The following is a 23644-nucleotide window of genomic DNA, read 5'->3' as shown; positions in this document are numbered from 1 at the left end:
TATGTATAAGCTCTGAACTGAGGAAGTGCCGAAAGCCCCAGTGCAGAGCTAAAGTCCTTGATGATGAATGGGGTCCAGCATCTTTAAGGCTAAGGTTCTGTCAGAGCCACAGACCAGTAATCCATAGTCAAGTTCAGATTGATTAAGAGCACGATATATCTTTAGCAGAAAACATCAATCTGCTCCAAAAATGGTGGAAGATAGGACATGGAGGATGTTCAGTGCTCTTGTACATTTGACCCATAGCTGCCACTCAATGTACCTCATGTTCAATGACTGACATGAGATGTGAAAGTTGTCAACAAAGAGTCCGTTTGCAACAGTAAGAGAGAGTTGTTCAGTGATGGCATTAATCTTTATACTGAAAAGTGTGACACTCAAAACACAGCCCTGAGGGACTCCAAGTTCATGTGGAAAAGAAAGGAAAAGTGTCGAACCCAAACGAACTTCGAACTGCCTGTCAATTAAAAAATTTTTAATAAAAATGGACAAATGGCCACATATAGGGACGATTACAGTCATAGAGGCAATCAGCTCAAAATGAAAGAGGTGATCACTTTGCCTGAGTCTTGATGGCAAGGTAAGGGTAAGTAATGTTTTTAATCATTTTTGAACTCTGCACCTCTTTTTCCTCCAACCATTTAGGGCAAGAACAAAAGTATGGTCTGGCAAGAGCCATTGAAATTGACTCAATGAGGGTCCATTTCACACTCATAGGTATCGTAGTCCTTGCCACCGCAAAGAGCACACATCAAGGAACCACAACATGACGTCTTCGAGTGACCAAACCACCGACACTGGAAACATCTGAAAGGATTTGGAATATATGGCCATACCCTGCAACTAAGATAACCTGCCTTGATGGCAGGTGGACGCAGTAATGTAAATGTCAAAATGAGGACATTAGTCAGCATCATAATTCCATCTTTGCAAGTGGGCATATGCCTCACTGCAGAAACTCCTTGGGTGGAGAAACCAGCAAGAATCTCCGATTCAGGGATGTTCTTCAAATCCCTCTCAACAATAACTCCTCATGATGAATTCAAAGCAGCATGAGGTGTAACTACAATAGGTATATTCCCAATCACTTTTCAATGCAAGAGAAGTTCACTGTGTTGAGATGTGAATGTTTCCACCAATATGTTACCAGAGTGAAGCTTCTCTACTGACTCTGGATAGCTAGCAAGTCCCTCTAGTCCTTTCTGAAAGAAAAAGGGAGACATCTGCCCTAAAGGTTTGTCTGAAAGAAAATATAGTATAAGAAAATGAGGTACAGGTGTTACAGATGTTGAAGATTGCCGCTCAGAATCATCAAGACATGGTCATTTACCTATGGACTGTTGTTTCACTATTTTATTTAAGTTTTTATTTGGAGGATCCATTATAAAAAAAATATTTCATTGCCCACTGGCCCCACCCACCATGAAGCCCTACAAGGGGACACACTACAGTGCCAAACAAGGTTACTGGAGCAATGCTAGGGTTTTGTGAGCACAATACCCAAACACCAGCATCAGATACAATGTCCACAACACCTGTTGAGAACATTCAACACTGGTATTTGGTTGACCCTAGCCCAAGTGGCCCAGCCGATTGCTCCTTCGGGGGCCACCCCAAGGCTGCTTGTCTACTGGAATTCAAGGCCAAAGTGATGTGTTAACGGTTGGACCCTGCTACCACCAGGATCCTCTACTCACGTATTGTCTGACTTGCCAAGCATGTACATGGACCTGCTGAAATTCAATGTAGTTTAAAAGTCTGAGACAACACAAAACATATCACAAGCCCATTTTTGAGTTTTCCTTGCCATGTGACAGGCAGGATTCCACTAAAAACGTGGATACTGTGGGAAACATGTTGAGGTTTAAAAAATACACTGAGCAGCAGCCTGCCTGCACAATACAGCCAGTCATTGTTGCCACGCAGTCATTTATTGATGGTTTACAGACAATGGCAGGATCCAATTCTAAGAGAGAAATGAAAGAGAGCCAGATGGCCTGGTCTAACTTCCACTGAGGGATGAGGGTCGGGTGGCATCGACCACAGCCAGTCTCTCTTAAAATGATAGGAAAATGATCATTGCCTCATGGGTTACTGTCAACCCTTCAAGAAAAATAAGAGAAAAGTGATGGGGATCAGATATAAAGATCAACAGCACTAAAAGACTGACTATGTGCATGAAAAATAAGTATAAGGATTAGTATTGAAGAGAGATAGGTTGTGATCCAAGAGCATATACTTTATGAAAAGACCCCTCCCATCAGTATCAGCACCACTCCAGAGAGGATTATGTCAATTAAAATCCTCCTGGAGTAAAAAGGGAGATGGTAACTGCTTGATTAGGGCATCAAGGTCTGACTGATCATAGGCCTCTTCAGGAGTCAAGTTGAGAGAACAAATAGTGATGATATAACCCAAGAAAGCACAGATGGCTACAGCTTCCAAGGGTGTATCAAGTGACAAAGACATGGTGGGGACCCCACAATGCACTTGTCCATCACACAACCTGTCATTTCTGTGCATAGAAAACTGTCGAAAGGTAACTGTATTGGCAGATTTCAAAAACATTTCCTATAAGAAGAGACATACGGAATGGTAAGATTCAATCAAACTCTTATTGCCATCCATATTTAAATGAAAACCCCGACAATTCCACTGGATCAGAGTGGCCACTTTTATTTACATGGAAGAGAATGTGGCAGGGAACCTTTCTGTTTTTGACCACAATTTTTTTTTATTGGACAAAGGTCTATCAACCTCCATGGATCCTGCCCTGGGATGAGTAGGCAGGTCTCTGTCTGTGTACAAAGATTACAGCAGCTGAGGTCATGAACAAATGGTTGTTTTACTTCTCAGGGACGCAAAAAGGATGGATGCGAGGAAACACCCAAACCCGTAGCTAAAGGAAGTAGAACCAGGTAGTCACTGGAAAGAGTAGCAGGGACAGAGATGGAAGAAGACATAGATTCATCAACTCTTTTGATCATGTAGGGCAAAAGATTTTTCAGAGGTTTTGTAAATGATTCTGCTGGAGGCACAGAGAGGTCTCTCTGCACCTTCTCTGGGAGGTCCCCTAACCACATACTGAAATCCACCTGTGGTGGCATGCAAGTTTCTCAGGCAGATTAGCATGACTTCAATAGTTAAATACTTTCTTTGTACGAAGATGAGTGATCGCATAAGGAATTATTGTTTCCCTGTGCATTTTTTTTTATTTATAGTTGTACATTTTAAGAAAAATAACTAAAAATCCAGCACTTATGAGTAAATAATAATAACATATACACATGTTCATAAGCACTTACACACTTTGTCTACCTCTACTGATAAATTCTGACCATCTTAGGAGGATAACTGACATCCAAATGACCAAGGTTATTAGATCAGCCTGAAACTTTGTATAGTACTATATCACAAACATTTTCTTACACTTATTACTTTATACAGTGCCAGATCAAGACAATTGTAGGGCCTAGGCATCTTCTGTTCATAGACCCTACCAGCCATATAACTTAAACCAAAAGTCAGATAAATTTTAGATATAAAAATTGTAAATTCTGGTTTGAAATTTAAGTATTTATATGGATATACTTGCTTTAGTTAAATACTGGCAGTATATTTATGTGAATATGAGTACACAAACTAATGTGTATGTACAAAATTATGTCGTATAACTTAAAGATGTGTTAAAGTTTTTACAGTAAAATGTGTATTTCATGTATTTATGTTTATTATTTTTTTACCCTATAAAATTAACTTTTAAGGAAAATTTTTATGGGACCATAGTTGTTGTAAGCCCTAGGTACCATGCCTATTGTGCCTAATAAATAATCCAGTCCTGACTTTATACAATTCTCACTGCAACCATTGCACTGTAAATAAGCTGATAAATATCTCCCTCTGTGTTCTGGAAGCCATAGTGTTAAACATACAAGATTGTTTCAGTTTAATGTGAGTATTATGATTCAGAAAGTTTAGAGTGTGGGTGTCATATTTAGTTATTTTTCAAAGTGACATTTTATGGTATGTTTATGTTACTGTTTACAAATCTCACATTGCATAGTTCAATTATTATGAATTGATTATTGTTTATTATAGTGAGATTATTGTGTCATGCCTTTAGAACTATGAGTTTCTTATTGGTTTAAATAAATACTATAGCATCAGAATTTCTAGTATTTTACAGAATGTTATAGATGTCAGTTGGAGGACAAGTACACATCAACAACCTATTATTTAGTTCTAGTTCTAGACTGAATAATCATGAGTTTAGCAATAAAAAGAGTACATAGTGATGATTTCTGAAATGAAATTGTCACAGCCTGTATTGTTCCAAAGCAAGTGAAGAAGCCTTTGTGGACTTTGACAGAAAAGAAATAATCACTTAAAGCTCTGAATGCTAGTAAACAACAATGTGATGTCCATTTCTATATATATATTTGATTTATTTTTAATACATTATTTCTAAAACAAATAGGCTGTGTTGCTGTTTGTTTATAGTTGAAATTTATTACTTACAAGCAGAGACACATACTATACATAATATGGCTTTACGAAACCTTATACAATGTTATGTTAAGTACTATGGGAAATTGCTCCACGTGAGCTTATTTGTTATTGAATGGTAAAAGCAGTATTTCAATAACTTATATTTGGTAGATTTCTACTTCAGATGATAAAAATAGAAAATACATATGAAAAGATTAGAAGTAGATATTATCAGGAGAAGTAAGTTAGAACTATGTGATCAATGCCAAAGGGAACATAACAGTGCTACTCACTTTATTTTGCATTCTTCAATCTTTTAGTTTTATGGTAGCTACATGGTTGATCAACTTGACCAACCCCATATGGAGTGAGGGTAGAAAAAAACAATAAATAAACTATAATTGTGTCTGAAGAAAGAAAGCAAATTTATGTTCGTTTGAGAGGTTTTAAAGGTTACACAAATGAAACCTGAAAATCACTTTTAATGTAGAGCAATGAATATTCTGAGTCCATATATTAATGAACAAATTTTTAGTGAAATTATTTCATTAAATTTTCCTTTTTTTTTGTCCACAAAAGACTTTTATTAAAATCTTAAAGAATTCTATGAAAATACACAACATATGATAAAACTGGGTTATGTGGTTGGTATAATACAGTGAGGCATTAGCAAACATGAACTTGAAATGCATAAATATGTGTATGATTAGATTCTTAGAAATTAAAATAGTGGTTAAAGAACTGCTGACAGACTTGGAAGCAAATAACAATCATGTTCAGATACTATTTTTGATACTATATTTGAAATGTGAGCATTTCCATCAAATTTTTTGTGATCAAAGATTTATTCTCACACAGTACAATGATGTAACAAACCTGGACAGGCTTTATCATGGAAAAATATAAGGATGCAAAAGAAGATGATTTCTATATTTATGACAGCTTTCTACTGGTTATGTACTGAAGTATATTAAAGTACATAGATCTCAAAAAAATCAACATTTTCCTTCAATGAAAATATATTTCCAACTTATGTAGCATTCAGTATACACACATTTTTATTTGCCACTAGCCTTGATATTTCCCACTTCCTCTCATGTGTATTAATGGGATACATCTACATGATATCATGCAGCATCCCTCCACCAACAGATGTACATACAAAAACCTACACCAGAAGTGGGGAGGTCAGGTGGAGAATTTGATCCTTTTTACAAAGCACCCAAAGAAACAAATACCATGGATGTACAAACAAATAGAAGGCAACATCCTCACGAGAGACTACACTCCTACTGGACCAAGTATACTCTTTGCCCACATGAAAATCTACCACAGTAAGAAAGGAATTACTAGAGATGCCCCCTGCATCACCATGTGAATACAACCATCAACATAACCACTGGAAATTAACATCCAGGTGATAATAAGAAGGAGGCATTGGGAATGTACAAATCAATAATTATTTGCAATCAAATTGAATAGCTAACATGCAACATGATTTTCATTTTCAGTATAAAAATACTATTTATTATGTTACAGTTTTCACATTTCATTTGCATTATTCTAGAACCTACTAAATGAATATTAAATGTGTTCTAAAGTAAGTGTTAATATTTTATTTTCCATTTTCTCTATTATAGCATTTACTCTAGATATTATCATCAATGCATAGTGAAATGAACTTTTTAAAATTGAGAAATGGAAACGTGCATACCTTTCAAATTTTCACAGAATAATACTTTTGAAACTTCCTTTTGTCATATGCATAATTTCATGTTTTTATCTCTTACTTTTAGGTATTAATTTTTATTTCAATTCTTTGTCTTTTATTCTTCATGCAAATATGACAACCTGCTCCCACTATGTTCTATAGTTATTATAGGTCAAAGGTTGTGCACAAAATCGTTTACTAATGCTTGCACATGCAAATGATTCCATCCTGCTTAGACATTTGCACATATAAACTTAAAACTTAATTCAATCTGTTTAGCAAACTAATAGAAAAGGTGAGAAACACTTGCCAAGAACTACATACCCCTCAAGAGAACAATGGAATAAGCTTCTTTTCTTTTAAGTGGTTTAATTACATTTTGAATGTAACTCAGTAACATATAGAAAAGGGGTTTAAGGATAGAAGCAATGCTATAGGGTTAAAAAGTGGACCAATCCAGTGACCTACAATACACAAATCATCAAGGATAGGCAGTAATCCCTTTCTGCTTTACTAATGTTAGTCAATGAGTGTACAATCAGGAGCAAATATCTTTGCAAAGCAAAATATCAAGAAGCCGTTTTCTGAAACACTATCTTAATAGTGAGCATATTTGACACACAGGTCATAATAGTGTGATTTTATGAATAAGTATGCTTGGTCAGGCAACACTCACCAAAAAGGGCTATGCAAAGAAAAAATAGAAAAATAAGCTTATTCATATAAAAATTGTGCAAAATGGTGACAGGAAGAAGATGAAAACCCTTTGAACAGGAAATGGCCAGTTAGTGAAGATAATGATCAGTAAATGTACAAGAGTGGTACACATACTGGCACGAATGACCTCCAACACATTACCGAAATGAGAAGCCTGGTACAAGGTAATATGACAGATCTGATGTGAAGAGACACAGAAAAGATGACCTACATATCCAATAAAAGTGAAAAATAAGCCAGGCAAAGGGAATAAGAGAAAGATTATGGGACTGGGAAGAATTTCAAAGTTTAAACAAATGGGGACAGGAACTATGTCACATAACAGTAGAGAGTCCTGACTGAAAAGAGGAGGTAAGCAGGGTTGAAAAAGTCATAAAGATGTAATATGAAGGAGAGATTGGTGTGAAAGTGAAATTACTCTTTTAAGATGCTGAAGTGTCAGGAAGAAAAGAACAACCAAGTAAAAGAACCACAAAGAAACAGTGAAATAAAGTGAAGTGTATATCAACAGCATATGAACTGGTTAATAATGTCCACATGCAAACAGTAGGAAAAGAGCCTGTTAAAAGATGTGAGGGAGAGAACAGGTCAACAAAAGCTCCAAAGGAGGAATGGTAAGTGCATAGAAGATAGCACTGAACATCTAATCAGGGAGGGAAGCAGGGTGAGGGTAATGGGTAAGATGGAGTGAATAAAAGTCAATACAGGTGAATATTAGACACACACATATTGTGTAAACTAAAACATGACTGAAAATCACACAATGCAGAGAGGCATAAATGATGGAAAGTGTACTATAAAGCAACCAGATGTGAGAGTAGACATACAAGTAGAGGCTCATCCAATCCTGATCTACAGCATCTACTCTTCCAGCCAATGAATGTGGAATAGACAACAAAACCAAGGGAGCTGGAAGTTAAGAGAAGTGGCAAAGGCATCCAGATATGGGAAACCACTAGGAACAGTGACACAAAAATACCAGTGGGTCCATATGAAGAATTTTGGAAATAAAAAGATAAGAAATCTGCAATTAGATTCAGTCACTCCAAACACAACAAGCCATCTAATGAAAAGAACAGCCTTGGGCCCAATACAAAAGATTTAATGTTTGAAAACAGGTTTCTTGACCAACTGCCCCCTTGCTAGGAGATAGACAAGACCATTACCTACTTGTCAGAGTGCACCATCATTGATCATCCCTAAACAGGTGGAAAGAAGTGATGCAAAGCCCAAAAAACAGCAGTTATCTATAAAAGACTAATATGGAGAAAATACTCTAATAGTGCAATACCCTGAGATCACCTGAATATCCAGATAGACACCCCAACTGGAAAGAGAAGTAATATTCCAGATAAAGAACACCCATAGTGGTGTTGTCCCAATCCAACCACCAGGTGAAGTAGGCCTGTAAGGAAGGTGGAAGGAAAGAGAGGCATTCAAAAGATCTCAAACAAGGCCCCACTGGTCCAAATAAATCCTACTAAAAAGTAGGATCTAGGCAAAAAAACAAGAGTGATGAGATATTTCATAGAAACCCACATCCCTAAAAGATAAAAGGAATCATTTGCACAGGTGGAGAAGGAAGGGAGGAGAGGTTGTGTATTGGAAGTTTCCATAGTCCTCAACTGATGGGGAGAAGGTTGGGCCTGACTGTGTAGGGAATTAAGCAACAACTCAAGATGAACTAAGTACTGTGTGTGGGCAAGAAAAGGCATCTTCACCAACCAATCTGAGTCACTTCTCTTGGGAGAAATTAACTATTAAGAGCAGAGCTGACTTGTGGGAAAGCTATAAGTAATCAGCCATCCAGCTACATATTGATGGAAATAAACACCCCTGGGAGTGAAAAAGATAAGCAAATGCACTGATCACCCAATAAAAAGTAACAGAGCTGAAGGAGTTGGAAGAAATGAGCCCAGAATAAAAACAACCCCACACCAAATGAACAAAACAAAATTAACAACTTGAATGCAAGGAAAATGAGTATGTGTAGGCAAACATCTGACGTTATCACCATTCATAACCCACAAACAAGCAATGAAAACTCAATGAAGAGCTAAGTATGACTTCAAGGTGAAATGTGGGAAAATCATAAAGCAGTTCAGAGGTGAAAGATCATTGACAGGGTGCTGGTTACTGTGCAAACAAATGGAAATAAGAAACATAGACATGAGGCACCCTTTTAAAGCAAATCCTGAACTACTTCCAAAAGCCACAGGCTAGAAATTAAATCCTAAGAAAAAGGGAAGGAAACTGGATGCAAGGGCAACAGAAATGCAAAACTTAAAAGAAGGACTAGAATCTCTGAGAAAACTCTCAAAACCAAAAGGTGCTTGGTGAAGGAGCTTCATATGTGGGCAAAATGTACATGAGAACACTTTGCATGCTGACTCTCAAACTGGTCCTGGTCCTCAAATCAACCTGCTTAAACCTTAATATCTTGTGAGGTAAAACTTGCCCATCACTGAAAAGGGCAGATGAAACAGGAGACAAAAAAATTATAACATACCTTACTGATTAAGTCAACAATGGGAGAGGGCCCAAGCACCTTACCCAAAATAAAATATGACTGAGAAGCGAGCCAGAAGGAGAACTGACTACCCCAATCTTCATCCACATACCTTCAGATGGTATGAAAGGACAATCATCAGGTGATATAACAGACTGCATAAAGGAAGCAAACTCCCTTCAAACCACATCCATTACTTTCTGAACTGGGAATGCTTGCTCCAACACCATTGAAGTGATAGGAAGATCAGCTCTAGTAATCATTGTAGTAGCAACTGTGACATGGACTTAGAAGACCATAACAACTAGATCTGATTTGGAAAAAAAACTGAGTTTCCAAAAGCACTTCCAAAATAGTGAAACCCCAAAATAACGCAGTTTGTAAAACATGAAAAACAACATCTTGAATAATAATCAAAACTTGAACAACAAACCTGACAGAATTATTCAATAAAGCAATCAGTTGAAAAACACAAGTTAAAACAGCATGACTGCCAATCAAGAAGTCATTATAGGTTGTATGAAAGAGAGGACAATAGAGATTACAGGAAGATTGCTGCATGATAGCATTCAGATGTCTCATATGAATGCATGTGAAGTGTGAATATCAAGGCCATTTGCAAGCAAAAACTTGCAGATATATTGGGCAGTATAAATGGAAAAAGTCATTTGTGAAAGAGGGTAAGATATTGTATCGGAACTAATAGGTGAAAATACAAGTTACTTGGTTTGTCAAAGTCCATTAAAGTAAATGGATCTCCAGAAAATAATTTGTGAAGCCATGAGCTGTCTGCTGACCTCCAATAAAGCAAATGAGTCTCCACACATGATATATGAGGTTGATGCTCTTTAACCCTTTTGCAATTGGTTTAATATAATATGCATGAGTTTGTCTACACATTTGCACACATTAAGTATTTGCACTATAACTATTGATACAGCATGTGTATCTTCACAAACTTTTGCTGACTACTGATAAAGATTACAAGTATTTTGTAAACAAAAAAATCAGATTATGTTTATGCAAATATTTAATTTGTTTTGATACTAGTCTGAGTGCAAATTGATTTCATGTTACAATAAAAAACACAAACTAATTTAGTCCCAAAATCTCAAGTATCATTTGCATAACCTATAAAACATTCTAAATACATTTTAAATGTTTGTTTTAAGTAAGACTATATTTTATGTTATTTCTATACTCTAACTATGTGGGGTCCATCACTTGACCAACCTTGTAACCATCATAAACAAATTAGGAAATAAATATAAATTATGCTTTTTTCATGCTAGAATAATTATACATTATATCATGAAAATACAAATGCTTAGTCTAAGTAACTTAAATCTAATAATGCTGTATATTTATTATTTTTTATTATATCAACCTTCTAGTCATGTCTAGCTAACATTACATAACTTGCATTGATATAGTGCACATGCACTCATGTAATGTATCCAATAATATAAAACTGGCCTTTAGTTTTAGCAGACTAGCATTTTGTAATATACAACCATATTTCAATTATTATATATTACATATGTACATAGATTATTACTGTTCAAAAATAAATTATTAAACTTATTTTTCTTAAAATATATAACAGTAAATCAACAAGTAAAGAAAACAATTATAACTTTTTTCTATGACCTTTAAACTCAGTTGCTGCTGGAAATAGGTTGCTAAGCCTTTTAAAATTTTGCAGGTAAAGGATATCAAAATTTTTGTTAGGTTTTAAAAATACAGTGAAATAACAAAAAAATCATAAATAACTATATTGATACCACAGAATTCTACCATAATTTATTAAGCTTAGTAACTAAGATATATTTAGATTTAAAAAACATGAAACTTCAAGCAGACTGAAGATGCAACATACCTTCTTGAAATCTTGGTTCAAAAGAATGTGGTAGCCTTTACACATATTTAAATGGCTGAGAAAACCACTAGGGAGACATTCTAAACTATCAGTTAGTTATTCACATTTCATATATTGAAGTAACTATATATAAGGGACCATTTCCAAAATTGGAAAGAGTTGAATGAGGCCCACTGTGTTTGATTCAGTACATAAACCATATCTCAACAAAATAAAAAAAAAATATGAGGTTCTTATTTTATATTCTAACTTCTTAATATTAGTGATTTGATTTCCTAATTTGTACAAAACTACAGGCTTAGTACTTTGACATCACAAATATCTAAATTAACCAGTGCTGCATTCAACATACCATGTGAATCACTAAAAACTATATTTAGTGGTGTTCTTTTAACATTCACTTCTAAATTTAGAAATTAACTTGAACGTAACATTAAAGTATGATTTACAATCTGTAACTTCATTCCAAACTTATTAGCATAAATTAATAAAACAGTAGTTCAATAAATGTTTTGATGCAAATGAATAAACGAGATAACATAGCTTTTCACCTGTGACACATCCCAAAAGGATTAAATAAAAAACCTATTAAAGCAAAAGAATCTCTGAAAAAGAATGAGTGAGGACACCAATTATTCTAAGGTCTATCAAAAGTAAATAGTCTTTCAAAGAATAATGTGAAACTCTTGGTTTCCAAATGAAGCTTACTGAAATAAGAAGAAATAAAATAGAATGTGTGAAGCTACTGGTTATCTGTCAGATAATATGCTATTGGTTAGGGCATGAGCACTTTAGCCCATCTGGGAAGAATAAGACTGCATATCTGATTTCAGTAAATCATTTAATTTTTTTTTTTTTTTTATCGGGATAGAGTATTTTTATTCCATTAAATTATAAAGTAAAACAAAAAATCTAATACTGTTTCTATGAAAATTAAAAGTTAGAAGCACTTATATATGGCTAAAGAACATGTATGAAACAGATGGTATTACTGGTTCTATGAAAATTAAAAGTTAGAAGTACTTATATATGGTTGAAGAACATGTATGAAACAGATGGTAATACTGGTTCTATGAAAACTAAAAGTTAGAAGTACTTATATATGGCTGAAGAGCATGTATGAAACAGATGGTAATACTGGTTCTATGAAAACTAAAAGTTAGAAGTACTTATATATGGCTGAAGAGCATGTATGAAACAGAGGGACTACATAAAAACTTGAGAAAAAGAGAAAAAATAGAATACAATCATGAAGTACCTTATATCATACTTAAGAGTATCTGTTATTCGAGTTATTTGATATAAAAATGTTGCAAGCAACGTGGTATCTATTTAGTGCTCAGCTATATGAAACTACTTATTTAATATTTTTATAGGACTTTAACCATGAGAAAACAAAAATTTAAGAATACTAAATAAATCAAATGTAGTGGAGCACTCTCTTAGTGAACATGGTATAGTCATCCATTAAAACTATTTTAAGATTTAGGCACTCATGTTAAACAGTCTCCTTATAAAACAGACTCCATATTTATAAGATGAAGTAAAAAAATTAAGCAAATTTGTACATATTATAATTCAAGGCTATTAAAAATTATAATCTAACTAAATTGCTTATCACATATTCTCTGTCAGGGAATTTTAATCATATAAAGAATGAACCCCTAAATATATAATGAATGCACCCTTATTGATAACTATCCAAAGTATAAGGTCTCAGGTCCTATTCATGTAATATAACAGTTTACAATTCAAGAAGATACAAGTACACATAGTACACATTAAAAACATAACCTATACTTACCCTGTAAAAAAAGGAGAAGGCTTTAAGATATGGGATTCTGTAACAAAAAAGAAAAGTTTATTTTACTGAATGAGTTCACTAATAGCTAAATTAACTATCTCCACAAAATGTAGTAAAGGTTGTTGAATTATTATGGTACTAGGAATCACTTTAATCAGAAAAAAAAGAGATACACTGTGTTTTGTATGAAAATGTTTCGTCTTTCTTTAATTTAATGAAAATTATACAGCCAAACACATTTATCAAAATGATTGGATAATTAAAATATTTTTGATGCTACCTCCCCATATTCCAACACCTGAAACTTACCTATTAAACAATCATTGATGCTTAACAAATGCACAAAGGTGCAAAAAAGCATGTAAGAGCACTTCCACAATGCTTCAAATGAACTGTCTTGTTAATTATTAATTATAAAAATAGGAAGATGCTGATGTGCAGAAAAGATCACTTTCAACATTTTTTGGAGCCAACCAGACCATCAAAACATGCATTTTTAGGGGCCTGCCAGCTGTTTCAGGATCAATCCTATAGTTTACTGTAAAATGTATTTTATAGTAGTGGTTAAAAGAAAAATAACTGAATTAGATAGCTTATGCTGCATAAATTAAAAGGACACTAAAGATATCAATGTATCTCAATTTATTTCATAAACTTGTATTTCTTGAAAAGAAAAAACACAAGTCAAACTATTTAATTTTTTCCAAATGACTTAAATTATTTTTATTTATGTATGTAATCTTTAATTTATCTCTACAGCAGTGACTTTTTATACCCTTTTAAAGAAACATCCTTTACTAAAATAATGAAAAAATATCTCCGCATTACTATTAGTAATCTATTCTTGTTCTCATATAACCCATTACTATCCAGCTAACACATATTCATCAATAAAATGTCAAACACTTTTGATGGAAAAATCATACACTTTACATTACCGTTAACTTTATAGTAAACAGTTCTTTAATATCCTCAAATAGCTGTTAATTAGTTATTCATTAATTTGAGTTTGTAATACTAATAATCTTCAAATTAGCAACATAAGGAAAACATGCACGTAACTCTAAAATAGTTTAAGTGATAATGAGCTAAATTTAAATTAAAGTTCTTTCATAATCAAAATAAATAATGAAGGAATTTCTTTCAGGTGTCGCCTCTATTTTGTAGATATCACTACCTTGTTTCTGTAAAATAATTTTGTTCTTACAAGCAAGTCTACACATAACAGACCATAGTTGCCAAAATGTAATCACAGTCATGGAGAACATGACATAAAAGTAAAAACAAAAACTGCTAAAAGTAAAAAATGAAGAAAATCAAATTTTTCTGATGCCAAAAAGAATATAACAGAAAAAAACTATGGAACAATGATTACAAAAAAGAGGAAAAGTTGTTGCAGGGGTGAGTGGAAGAAGAGGGATAATAAAAGTTACATTATGACAAAAGTGAAGGGTAATATTTTGTATACCAAGAAAAGAATGTGAATCTGAAAACATTATTAATGGTCTATTATCATAAACAGACTGTAAATGTTCTGGATACTTGTTTCACACCAAAATGAAAATCTGTTGCCTCAAAAATTAATATAACTTTCACTAACAGATAACTAATAACTTCCAGAGTACCTCCTCATGACTGGTCAATCATAGATGAGTATCCAGCCCTTTACTGGGCAAGCTTTTAACATAACTCAAACTGAGCCACAACACACAAAATTAAATAGCATTATATTATTTTGGAGTTTTAATTTTTTTTAATGAAAAATGTTTGTTAAAACATAAACCACTATATATGTACAGTGTTAGAAAAGACTGTAAGTGCCATAAGAGCAGTGAAATAGCAGACCTTATCTTTGGATTCCACAGACACCTTTTTTCCATCATGCAACTTTTGTTTTAAATAACTGCTTTTAATAAATGCCAATCAAATAATACATTTTTACACACAAAACAACTGACAAACACACTTATCCAATTATTGCAAGCAGGCCATCAAAGCAGATTTCCCAAATGGGAGGTAAGTACCCTAACCTCTCCAAAAAAGTAACATCACAACTTGGTTATTAAGAATCAAAAAGTGTAAACTTAAATTCTCAGTACCCTGATTGCTCCAAAAAAGTAACAACACATATTTGCTTTTAAGAATCAAAAACTGTAAACACAAATTTTTCATTGCAACTGGTTTTTACTTTTCTAACACATTTAACCTAATACCAAATAAAATTCAAATAAGCGATAAGTTTTCATGATTCTCCTGATGAGTTAATGCATTATCACCTCTTCCATTTTGTTCTCTATCACAAAATTTTTTTGACAGTCTTTCTTGTCCAATGGTAGAACGTAAGTTTTGATTTGACATAAAGAAGAGAATGATTTTTCAGCAGAACAGAATGTGGCTGAAACAGTGCTGAATATTTGCACCAACTGAGAATAAGGTGGAAGGAGTTAAGAAATACCATTCTCATAAATCCATTTTGACAAACTATATCCTGAAAACAAACATGGATTTTGTTTTTCTTAACTGAGAAGACCAACCACAATATTTCTTTCTGAAGATAACTGATTCTCATTCAATGCATAAAAGTCACAAAGTAATGAGACATCATCTGTAGTATCCTCTTTTTCTGGTTCCATTATGACAGAAGAAAGACTGCAAAAAATATTTTTACCATTTTCATGAAAAGAATGTTGAATTTTCTCTTTTAAATCTTGAATAGTGGGAAAGAAGCTAACGACTTTGGAATAAAAAGTTGTGCTATCAAAATCAGCAGTAGTAGATGCAAATCTAGCTTTCAGGGCATGTTCTTTCAGTATTTAGCAGTGAGGAATGGTCAGTTCTTTGAAACTGATAACTTTTTCTTCCTTAATTATTTATTTTATATCTTTCATCAAATTTGTGGCTTTGTCCCATAGCTTAAAAAATTTTTCATTTGTCTCTAGTGATTTAAGTTTGTTGATTGTCACATCAGCAGGTTTTCTCACCAAAAAAGACATTTTTTTTCTGATTGAAGGTAAGTTGACAAAGATGAAGTTTCACTTAAAATTTTTTCCAAGACCAGGAGAGTGAAGATGAATTCTAAGTCAGGAATTGAAACTAAAATGCCTTTGCCCATGGCCAAAGTGCTGGGATCATTTGAAACAGCTTTAAGAAAGGTGGGAATTGTAGCTTGAATGCATTTATTCAAGGTTGCCACTATGGAATGTCTCAAGGCTCAGTGGGTATCACTCTGAGATTGAAGTACAATGACTTTCTCTCAGTGACTTTTTTAATTTCCTTGAAAAAAAAATTGACTGTATTGTTCCTAGAGTGTTTCTCAGTTATTAAGTTTTAAGTGATTTAGGGTTTTATTGAACAACAAGAATAAGCAGGTAATCAAAACAATGGACATAAATTGATTTTGGGGCCACAGTTTTGATTAGACTTTGAAACCAAAACCCAGCATGTTCACCTTTCATGTTACTGGTGTCATTGTATTCTTGGCCAACTATCAAAGAAAGATTGAGATCCTCTTGTACTAAAGTTTGTGTAATCAATTTAAAAAAAGCATGAGATTTTGTTGATTTTGCCAAGAAGAAGCTTAAAAATGTTCCTTTAATGATACCTTTGGAAACGTAGTGAAGGCAGATAGAAAGTTGCTTGTTGCGAATGACATCTATGGTTTCATCTGCGGTGACAGAATAAACACCACTGAATTTTATTCCTCGGTTATCATGTTCAATACAATCAGATTCACAATTTCATTTTTAATATCCCAACTCAACCATTGTTTATGTCGGCCAACAAGCTCTGTGAACTTTTCCTTAAACCATGGATGTTTCTAACTCTGCAGGTACAAAAGTTCAAGAAAATTCTCTCAATTTACATCAGAAGAATCATAAACATTAAGACAATTTTCATGGTCACCCCTAATTACAATGTTTTGCTTTGAAAAAAGAAAAGTGTTTCTATCACTTTTGAAAGATAGTCTGTTCAGTTCTACTTCATTTCCCCTTTGTTTTTTGGCTTGAGCTAGTACAAAGCTATCCATGCTATCATTGAATTTTGATGGCTTACACTTTTAGCATGTTTTTGCAATTTTTCAGTTTATCACAAAATAAATATTAATCATAAAAACAGAAAATTTTATTCTTTTTATAAATTTTTTTATATATATTTATCTTATAAATATTAATTAGAAAAACAGAAAAAAAAGTTATTCTATATATTCATTATTCAACCATGAGGAGACGTACAACATAAAAAGATACAGTATTCCACTGGTCATTGTATCGTCTTGCTTCATCCACTGTTTAACTGTTTACTGACATGCATGTGTTCGTGCTCTGATGGTAAGGAAATGAATGAAGAAAAAACAAAACTTAAATCTTAATCTTGGTATTCTTATGGTGATTTTTCCATCTCCTAATCCATATTTCTTTCCTATTCCTTTCCATATTTTCTTTTACCTCTTGTTGTTTTTTTTCTTTCCTGTTTTCCTCAATCTCCCTCAGAGAGCATATGATTTTCTCAGAAGTGGGGGGATAAATTATTCCCCTGACCCCCATGCCCTGCAGTCATGATTGCAAGGCTGTATCAGGTAAGGCTAGGGTCCAAGATTCATGCATAGAACTCCTTGCATAAAACACTTCTAACACTTTCTAGGACACTGTTCGTAGGGAAATAACATAAACCTATCATTCCATAGGTGTCTTTCCTTTTCCATTCATAATTACTATTTAGAATGTTTTCCAAGTGCTAACATTTTTACATGTTGAGCTCACAAGCAACAAAGTCCCAAAATGCCTAGTCCTTAAACAACCATATCAAAACAATAATTACACCTCTGATGCAATCACTCCCATAACCAAAGCCATCATAAAAATAATCCAATACAAAGTAACAAACCTGACTAATAATCCTGGAAACGTACTCCCAAAATTCTTTTCACAACTACTTGCAGCTGACACAAACACAACTTCAAATAGCCCCATGACATTAAATCACTCATTTATGCATAAATATAATCTTATTAAGAAATTTAAATTATAAATGTAAATGATAACTGGGAAAACTTGTGCCTATCAGTAGATAAATTCAAACTCAACCCTTCCAAATGATTATGGAAATATAAAAATATCTTGAGCAACAAATAGCATGACAGACTGTACACAAGTCAACTGCAGCTAAAACCCAAATACCAGAAATCAACATTCATGTGAGGGTAGGATGAGGATCATACCATAGGTAAATGGTCTACAATCCAAAACCCAGCCAGCAGAAAAAAAACATCAAGATGAGAGTAGGAAAGAGTATCATACTGTCAGCAAGTCAACTACAATCTAAACTTCATCCACTGGGTACTGACATACATATGGAGGTAGGAAAAAAGATCATACTGGTAGCAAGTCAACTGCATTCCATAACTCAGCCAACTTGTTAGGGGAAAGAAAGAGAATCATAATATTTTAATTTCAAGTTTAGCAGACAAGAGGAAGATATCATATTCACCAATCTGTGAACAGGACACTCAACAGCAAAGTAACAAAATGTCCTACCAATCTGGAAACCCAACATCCCGTTGATTAATAATGATATCTCTGTATTATGAAATATCCATTAAAAATGAAACAGACTAGAGTCACCACCAGCACAGTAATATCCTCAGCATATTAAAAATCTCCAAGGGATCATGTAAGAAAAGGAACCATATGAACCTGCATGTTCATTCACAGTGCCCACAGCACAGTAGTAGTGAACATGAGTACAACTGAGTGAGGGAACAAACATACCTATAATACATGTGTGAGTACTTATGTTAATTGGTCCAGCTCTGAATCCAAAACAGCTACTAGGAACAAATATCCAAGTGAAAGTAGAATGATGAAAACCAACTGAAAGAGTGAACTGGAACTTTTGATGGCTCATTCCAAAGTTACAACACCCTCTAAGATAAACCCATTCAGTGAACAAGCTTTCAACTTGTGATTTACAACAACAGAACACCACTGCCCTATTCTCAACTGAATGGATTTCATCATCATTTGCATCATATATATCAATCACATTTGGGAAGATGCCTCCATGGTCCACCGCTCCTCCACCCCAGTAACTTGGAACTAGAAAGTGGTAAAGACACCTACGCTCCATGAGAAGAAAAAGAGGGAACAGTGGAGAGTCTGGAGGAACATCAACACTAGAGACAGTGCAACAGGGAACCACAAAAACTCTATTTTGAAAAGCATCTCACTCCTGATTTATTCACTCAAGGAATTGCAGGGGTGGGCAGCTATCCCATTCTGATTTGCCAATAAATTCCATAGTTTAGTATGGTCCAGAATAGCCATATCAATGAGACAAATATGTTGCAAGGAAAAACCTGCAAGTGATCTTATGAAACACTGGATCTCAACAGTATATGTTTAGTTGCCATGGAAATTATAATTGTTAAATCAACATGGCCTGACAGTACAATTTGACTAGTTTAGGTATATCTAAAAAAGCACCATTTGTAACAGAACATAATCCTTAAAGAAAGTTAGAAAAGAAGCATGCCCCTGCAAAATAAAAACTATGTATACAAAATGATAACTCATCCAGTAACAGTCTCAATGAAGTCTTAAAAATGGCAATAGGTGGAAGACAATAATCCAAGAAAGGAAAAACAGCTATCTGATGCAGATAATGAGATGAATGTATGCAGTGTGGTCCACATACACAACTAAAGAAATTCTTCCAATGAATAATGGACGTGAGACACCAAAGAATATGTCAGCTGCCTATCTGGTGACAAGACACTTGAAATAAATTACTGAAGAAAGGAAACAAGAAAGAATAAGCCAATCAAATAAAAAATGAACCCAAATGGTAAAGGTGTCAGGAGAAAGGTCATGATCAGAAAATAGTTAGCACACAATGAAGGGGTGGGAATGGGTACCATGAAAGGAAATTATGTGAGTTATTACAGCAAAGAGCACATACAGGACATAGAAGTATAGGAAGTGAGATAAAAGAAAGGGAAATAAGAAGAACTCACCTTCAGAAACAGCCACAGTTCTGAAAGTAAAGATCGATCCAGATAAAGGATAATACACATGAAATGATACAGCATACATGAAATGTTGATGGCAAATCTGACAGATTACATCCACTGGCCAAGAAGAAAAGGAAATAAGTCTTGATGAGTATGATAAGGAGGATAACTAATTCAGAAACAATGCAACAACAGTGAGAGAGGCAGGTAAAAGTGGTAAAAATTAATGGTACCAGGAAAAATGAAAAGTGTGGAATGAGAAATTATGAAAACCAGTGGTTGAAAAAATTATATGTACATAGATTATTACTAACTGGAAATAAATTATTAAACTAATTTTTCTTAAAATATAGAACAGTAAGTCAAGAAGTAAAGCAAACAATTACCTATTCTTGCTATGACCTATGTATTTGATTGTTGATGGACATAGATTGCTAAGCCTTTTAAGATTTCACACATAGATATCAAACAAATTTTTTTTATGTTGTATATATACAGTTGAATAGCCAAAAAATCATAAATAACTACATTGATACCACAGAATTCTGCTATAATTTATCAAGCTTAGTAACTAAGATGTATTTAGAATTAAAAACATATGCAATTTTGAGCAGACTAAATCTTTAAATCATGGACCAAAAGAACATAGTAACTTTTTCACAGATTAAAATGGTTGATAAAGCCAAAGAGGACATTCTAAGCTGTTGATTGGTTATTCATATGTCATATACTGTAGTAAGAGTATATAAAGAAATGTTTAAAAAAATGGAAAATGTTGAATGAGACCACCATGTATGATTCAGTAATAAGCCACATCTCAGCAAAATTAAAAGATAAAAGGTTCTTAATTTATATTCTAGCTTGATAACATTAGTAATATGAATTCCTAATTTGCATGAAACTATTGACATAGTATTTTGACATCAAAAACATAATTTTAAACAGTGCTGCATTCAAAATATCACAACTTACTAAAAACTATATTTAGGAGTGTTCTTTTAATAATCACTTTTAAATTAACTTATATGTAACATTAAAGTATGAATTAAAATCTACAACATGAATCCAAACTTACTGGCATAAATTAATAAAACAATAGTTCAATACAAGTTTTAATGCAAGTTAACAAATGAGATGACATGGCTTTTGACCTGTGACCTGTTGCAAAAAAGTTAATAAAAACATTTCTGCTTTTTCTAGCCCAGCCAACATACAGTCTAACTAATACCTTACAGATCTTTCATTACTTTTTTATAATAATCATATTTTTTAGTTTCTCTAAATTATAAGGTTCCCTGAAAGTAAGTATATCTTGTGAACAAAATGTGTTGTTCTTGACATCTTTAAAGGGTGTTATAACAATTACATAAGATCAAACCTGACATGTACAGTAATATTTTTTCTGAATGCTAGTAATAACTGAATTCCGTAAGCCTGTTTTCTACAGATATATTCCAGTTTATTGTTTAATGGCACATTCCAATTTCATGTACAATGCCTAAAAGATAGATTCAAAAGTTAGTGTTGTTAAAGTACTATAATGAATTCAATCTCAATTATTTAATTTACCTGCAGATTGTAAGATGTTTTTTAACATTCTGAAATTATTTTTATTTTTAATCTAACCCTCTATTATTCTATGTCTCCCACAAAAATTTAGACTAAGTCATAACAGGTTTCCAAAATGGAAAAAAAAAAAAAAAAATCTAAAAGATGGCATGAATACACCAAGTATTTTAACAAGTTATTTGGAAGGAGAGGTTCAATTCAAGCTTCTAATGAATAAAACTTTAACTTACCAACAAAATTAGTGGAGAACTTCAATTCTTTCAAAGCATTTGACTGCGGAACACAAATAAGCCAACAGTTGTTCTGTGCCTCTTCAAACAATCTTCCAAAGTTTGTCTAAACATAAACATGAAAACACTTAGGTCAAGAATACAGCAGTTACTTATGTTTGCTTTTGCTTTACATTTTTCAAAACCCTATTCCCAAACTTACTACTAACAGATTAAATAGTATGGTTGTTATTTAAGATTCTTGCCCCATAGACAATAAATAGGTATGATTAAATTTCTAATAGATTTTATCTTTTAATTACCAGATAATGTGTTCAACAAGGGTGAGCTCCTAGTAGAAACTGAAAAATATGATTTGAAAACTTATACATTAAAATAATTCACATTCAGTCTGTTGTACTGTAAACCATAATATATTTAGTTTGAAAGACTATCCTTCATACTCATTGTCTAAATTTTGAATTTTTAATCAATCTTATTTTCAGTTTTAATAATATTGCCACTACCAGTACTTTAATACTTAAAAATGTAACAATCTTCTTTATATAAGCAAACTGATGTTAAAAATTACACATTCCTCAAATTAAATAAGTTCTATAATAAAAATTACAACCAATGTAGTTTTGCTTTAATCTTGAGTACATTTTTTTTGTGCTTTGTAACTGCATGAGTACTTTTCATGCAGCTTAAACAATAACCAATTAAGGAAGTTTAACAAAACAAATGAAAATACTTTGACATATAGTAACATTATTAATTAATAACACTGTCATTGTAAGTTTAGGTAGTGCTATATTAATATGATATAAATCAAAATTAAAATATTTATACCATAAGCAACATAACTCTTCAGTGAGACACATATTTGATACCATAAATAGTTATCAAATGAAAAACATTCATACAACAGATCTACAGAAACATTCAAACATACATATACTTGAATTAGTTGCAAATAAGTATTATAATAATCTGAAAATTTGCATAATATTGATATTAAACCCTTTAAAAACGTCAATAATAATAACAATAATGACAAAATGTTCATGTTCCTAAGGCTAGAGTTCGAAAGACAGTTAAATGGACAACTTTTAGTAAAACTTATCAAGTCTAAATTTCATTCCCCATAGCATGGTTGTTAGGCAATAGACAATAAATGTACTTTAGTTAACTACTTTTATAAGAACACTTGATTTGACTGAAAGCCATATCTTGCCAAGTTAACACGTCAAAACAAATACGAAGTGTCAACTTTCACATTTCACTCGTTTTCGTTTTTGGCATTTTAATATACTTAGGCTTACATTACTTACCTGAAGTGCCCTATAAAATGGGTTGAAATCCAAGTCATCTGAAAATCCTGCCATTAATTAATATAAGCTTTGTATATTTAATAATTTAATATATTCTTCTATTAAAAATAATTATCTTAAATATGCGTATTTAACTTTACAAGTAGATTATACAATTTTAATCAAACGTTTAATGTATTTTGCTAAATTGTGTTTAATTTTATTTTCAATACCTATACTACGGTTATGCTATCATTTAACGTTACTTTTAAGCCTAATTTACTACATTTCTCTCAGTAATGATTCAAGAAGTTACGACCCAGGTACGAGACTACTGAATTGTTGAGGAATATGGTATTCAAAATCAAATACTATCATGACACTACAATTTCTTAAAATAAACAACAGTAATCATATTATTTAAAAAATAAAAAAA

At 33.0% G+C, this 23644-nt stretch overlaps 1 protein-coding gene across 2 annotated transcripts in view; it reads right to left on the bottom strand.

The window, feature by feature from the left end:
* LOC143238805 (ankyrin repeat domain-containing protein 27-like) overlaps positions 1-23626 on the bottom strand; it is a 75949-nt gene extending 52323 nt beyond the window's left edge. For both annotated transcript variants that reach the window (XR_013020774.1, XM_076479350.1), the window contains exons 1-3: positions 23230-23626; positions 21917-22022; positions 13109-13145 (exon numbers count right to left, since the gene is read on the bottom strand). Coding sequence is in view for 1 of the 2 variants with exons in the window: in XM_076479350.1 (XP_076335465.1) it covers positions 13109-13145; positions 21917-22022; positions 23230-23283 (197 nt within the window). In the remaining variant the exon portion in view is untranslated. The remainder of the gene's footprint in view (positions 1-13108; positions 13146-21916; positions 22023-23229) is intronic.
* Between the last annotated feature and the right edge of the window lie 18 nt (positions 23627-23644).

Source organism: Tachypleus tridentatus, chromosome 13 (assembly GCF_004210375.1).
Source record: "Tachypleus tridentatus isolate NWPU-2018 chromosome 13, ASM421037v1, whole genome shotgun sequence".
NCBI classification, from domain to species: Eukaryota; Metazoa; Arthropoda; class Merostomata; order Xiphosura; family Limulidae; genus Tachypleus; species Tachypleus tridentatus.
The sequence above is the reverse complement of the archived record's forward strand: the minus strand, read 5'-3'. Positions and strand labels throughout refer to the sequence as shown.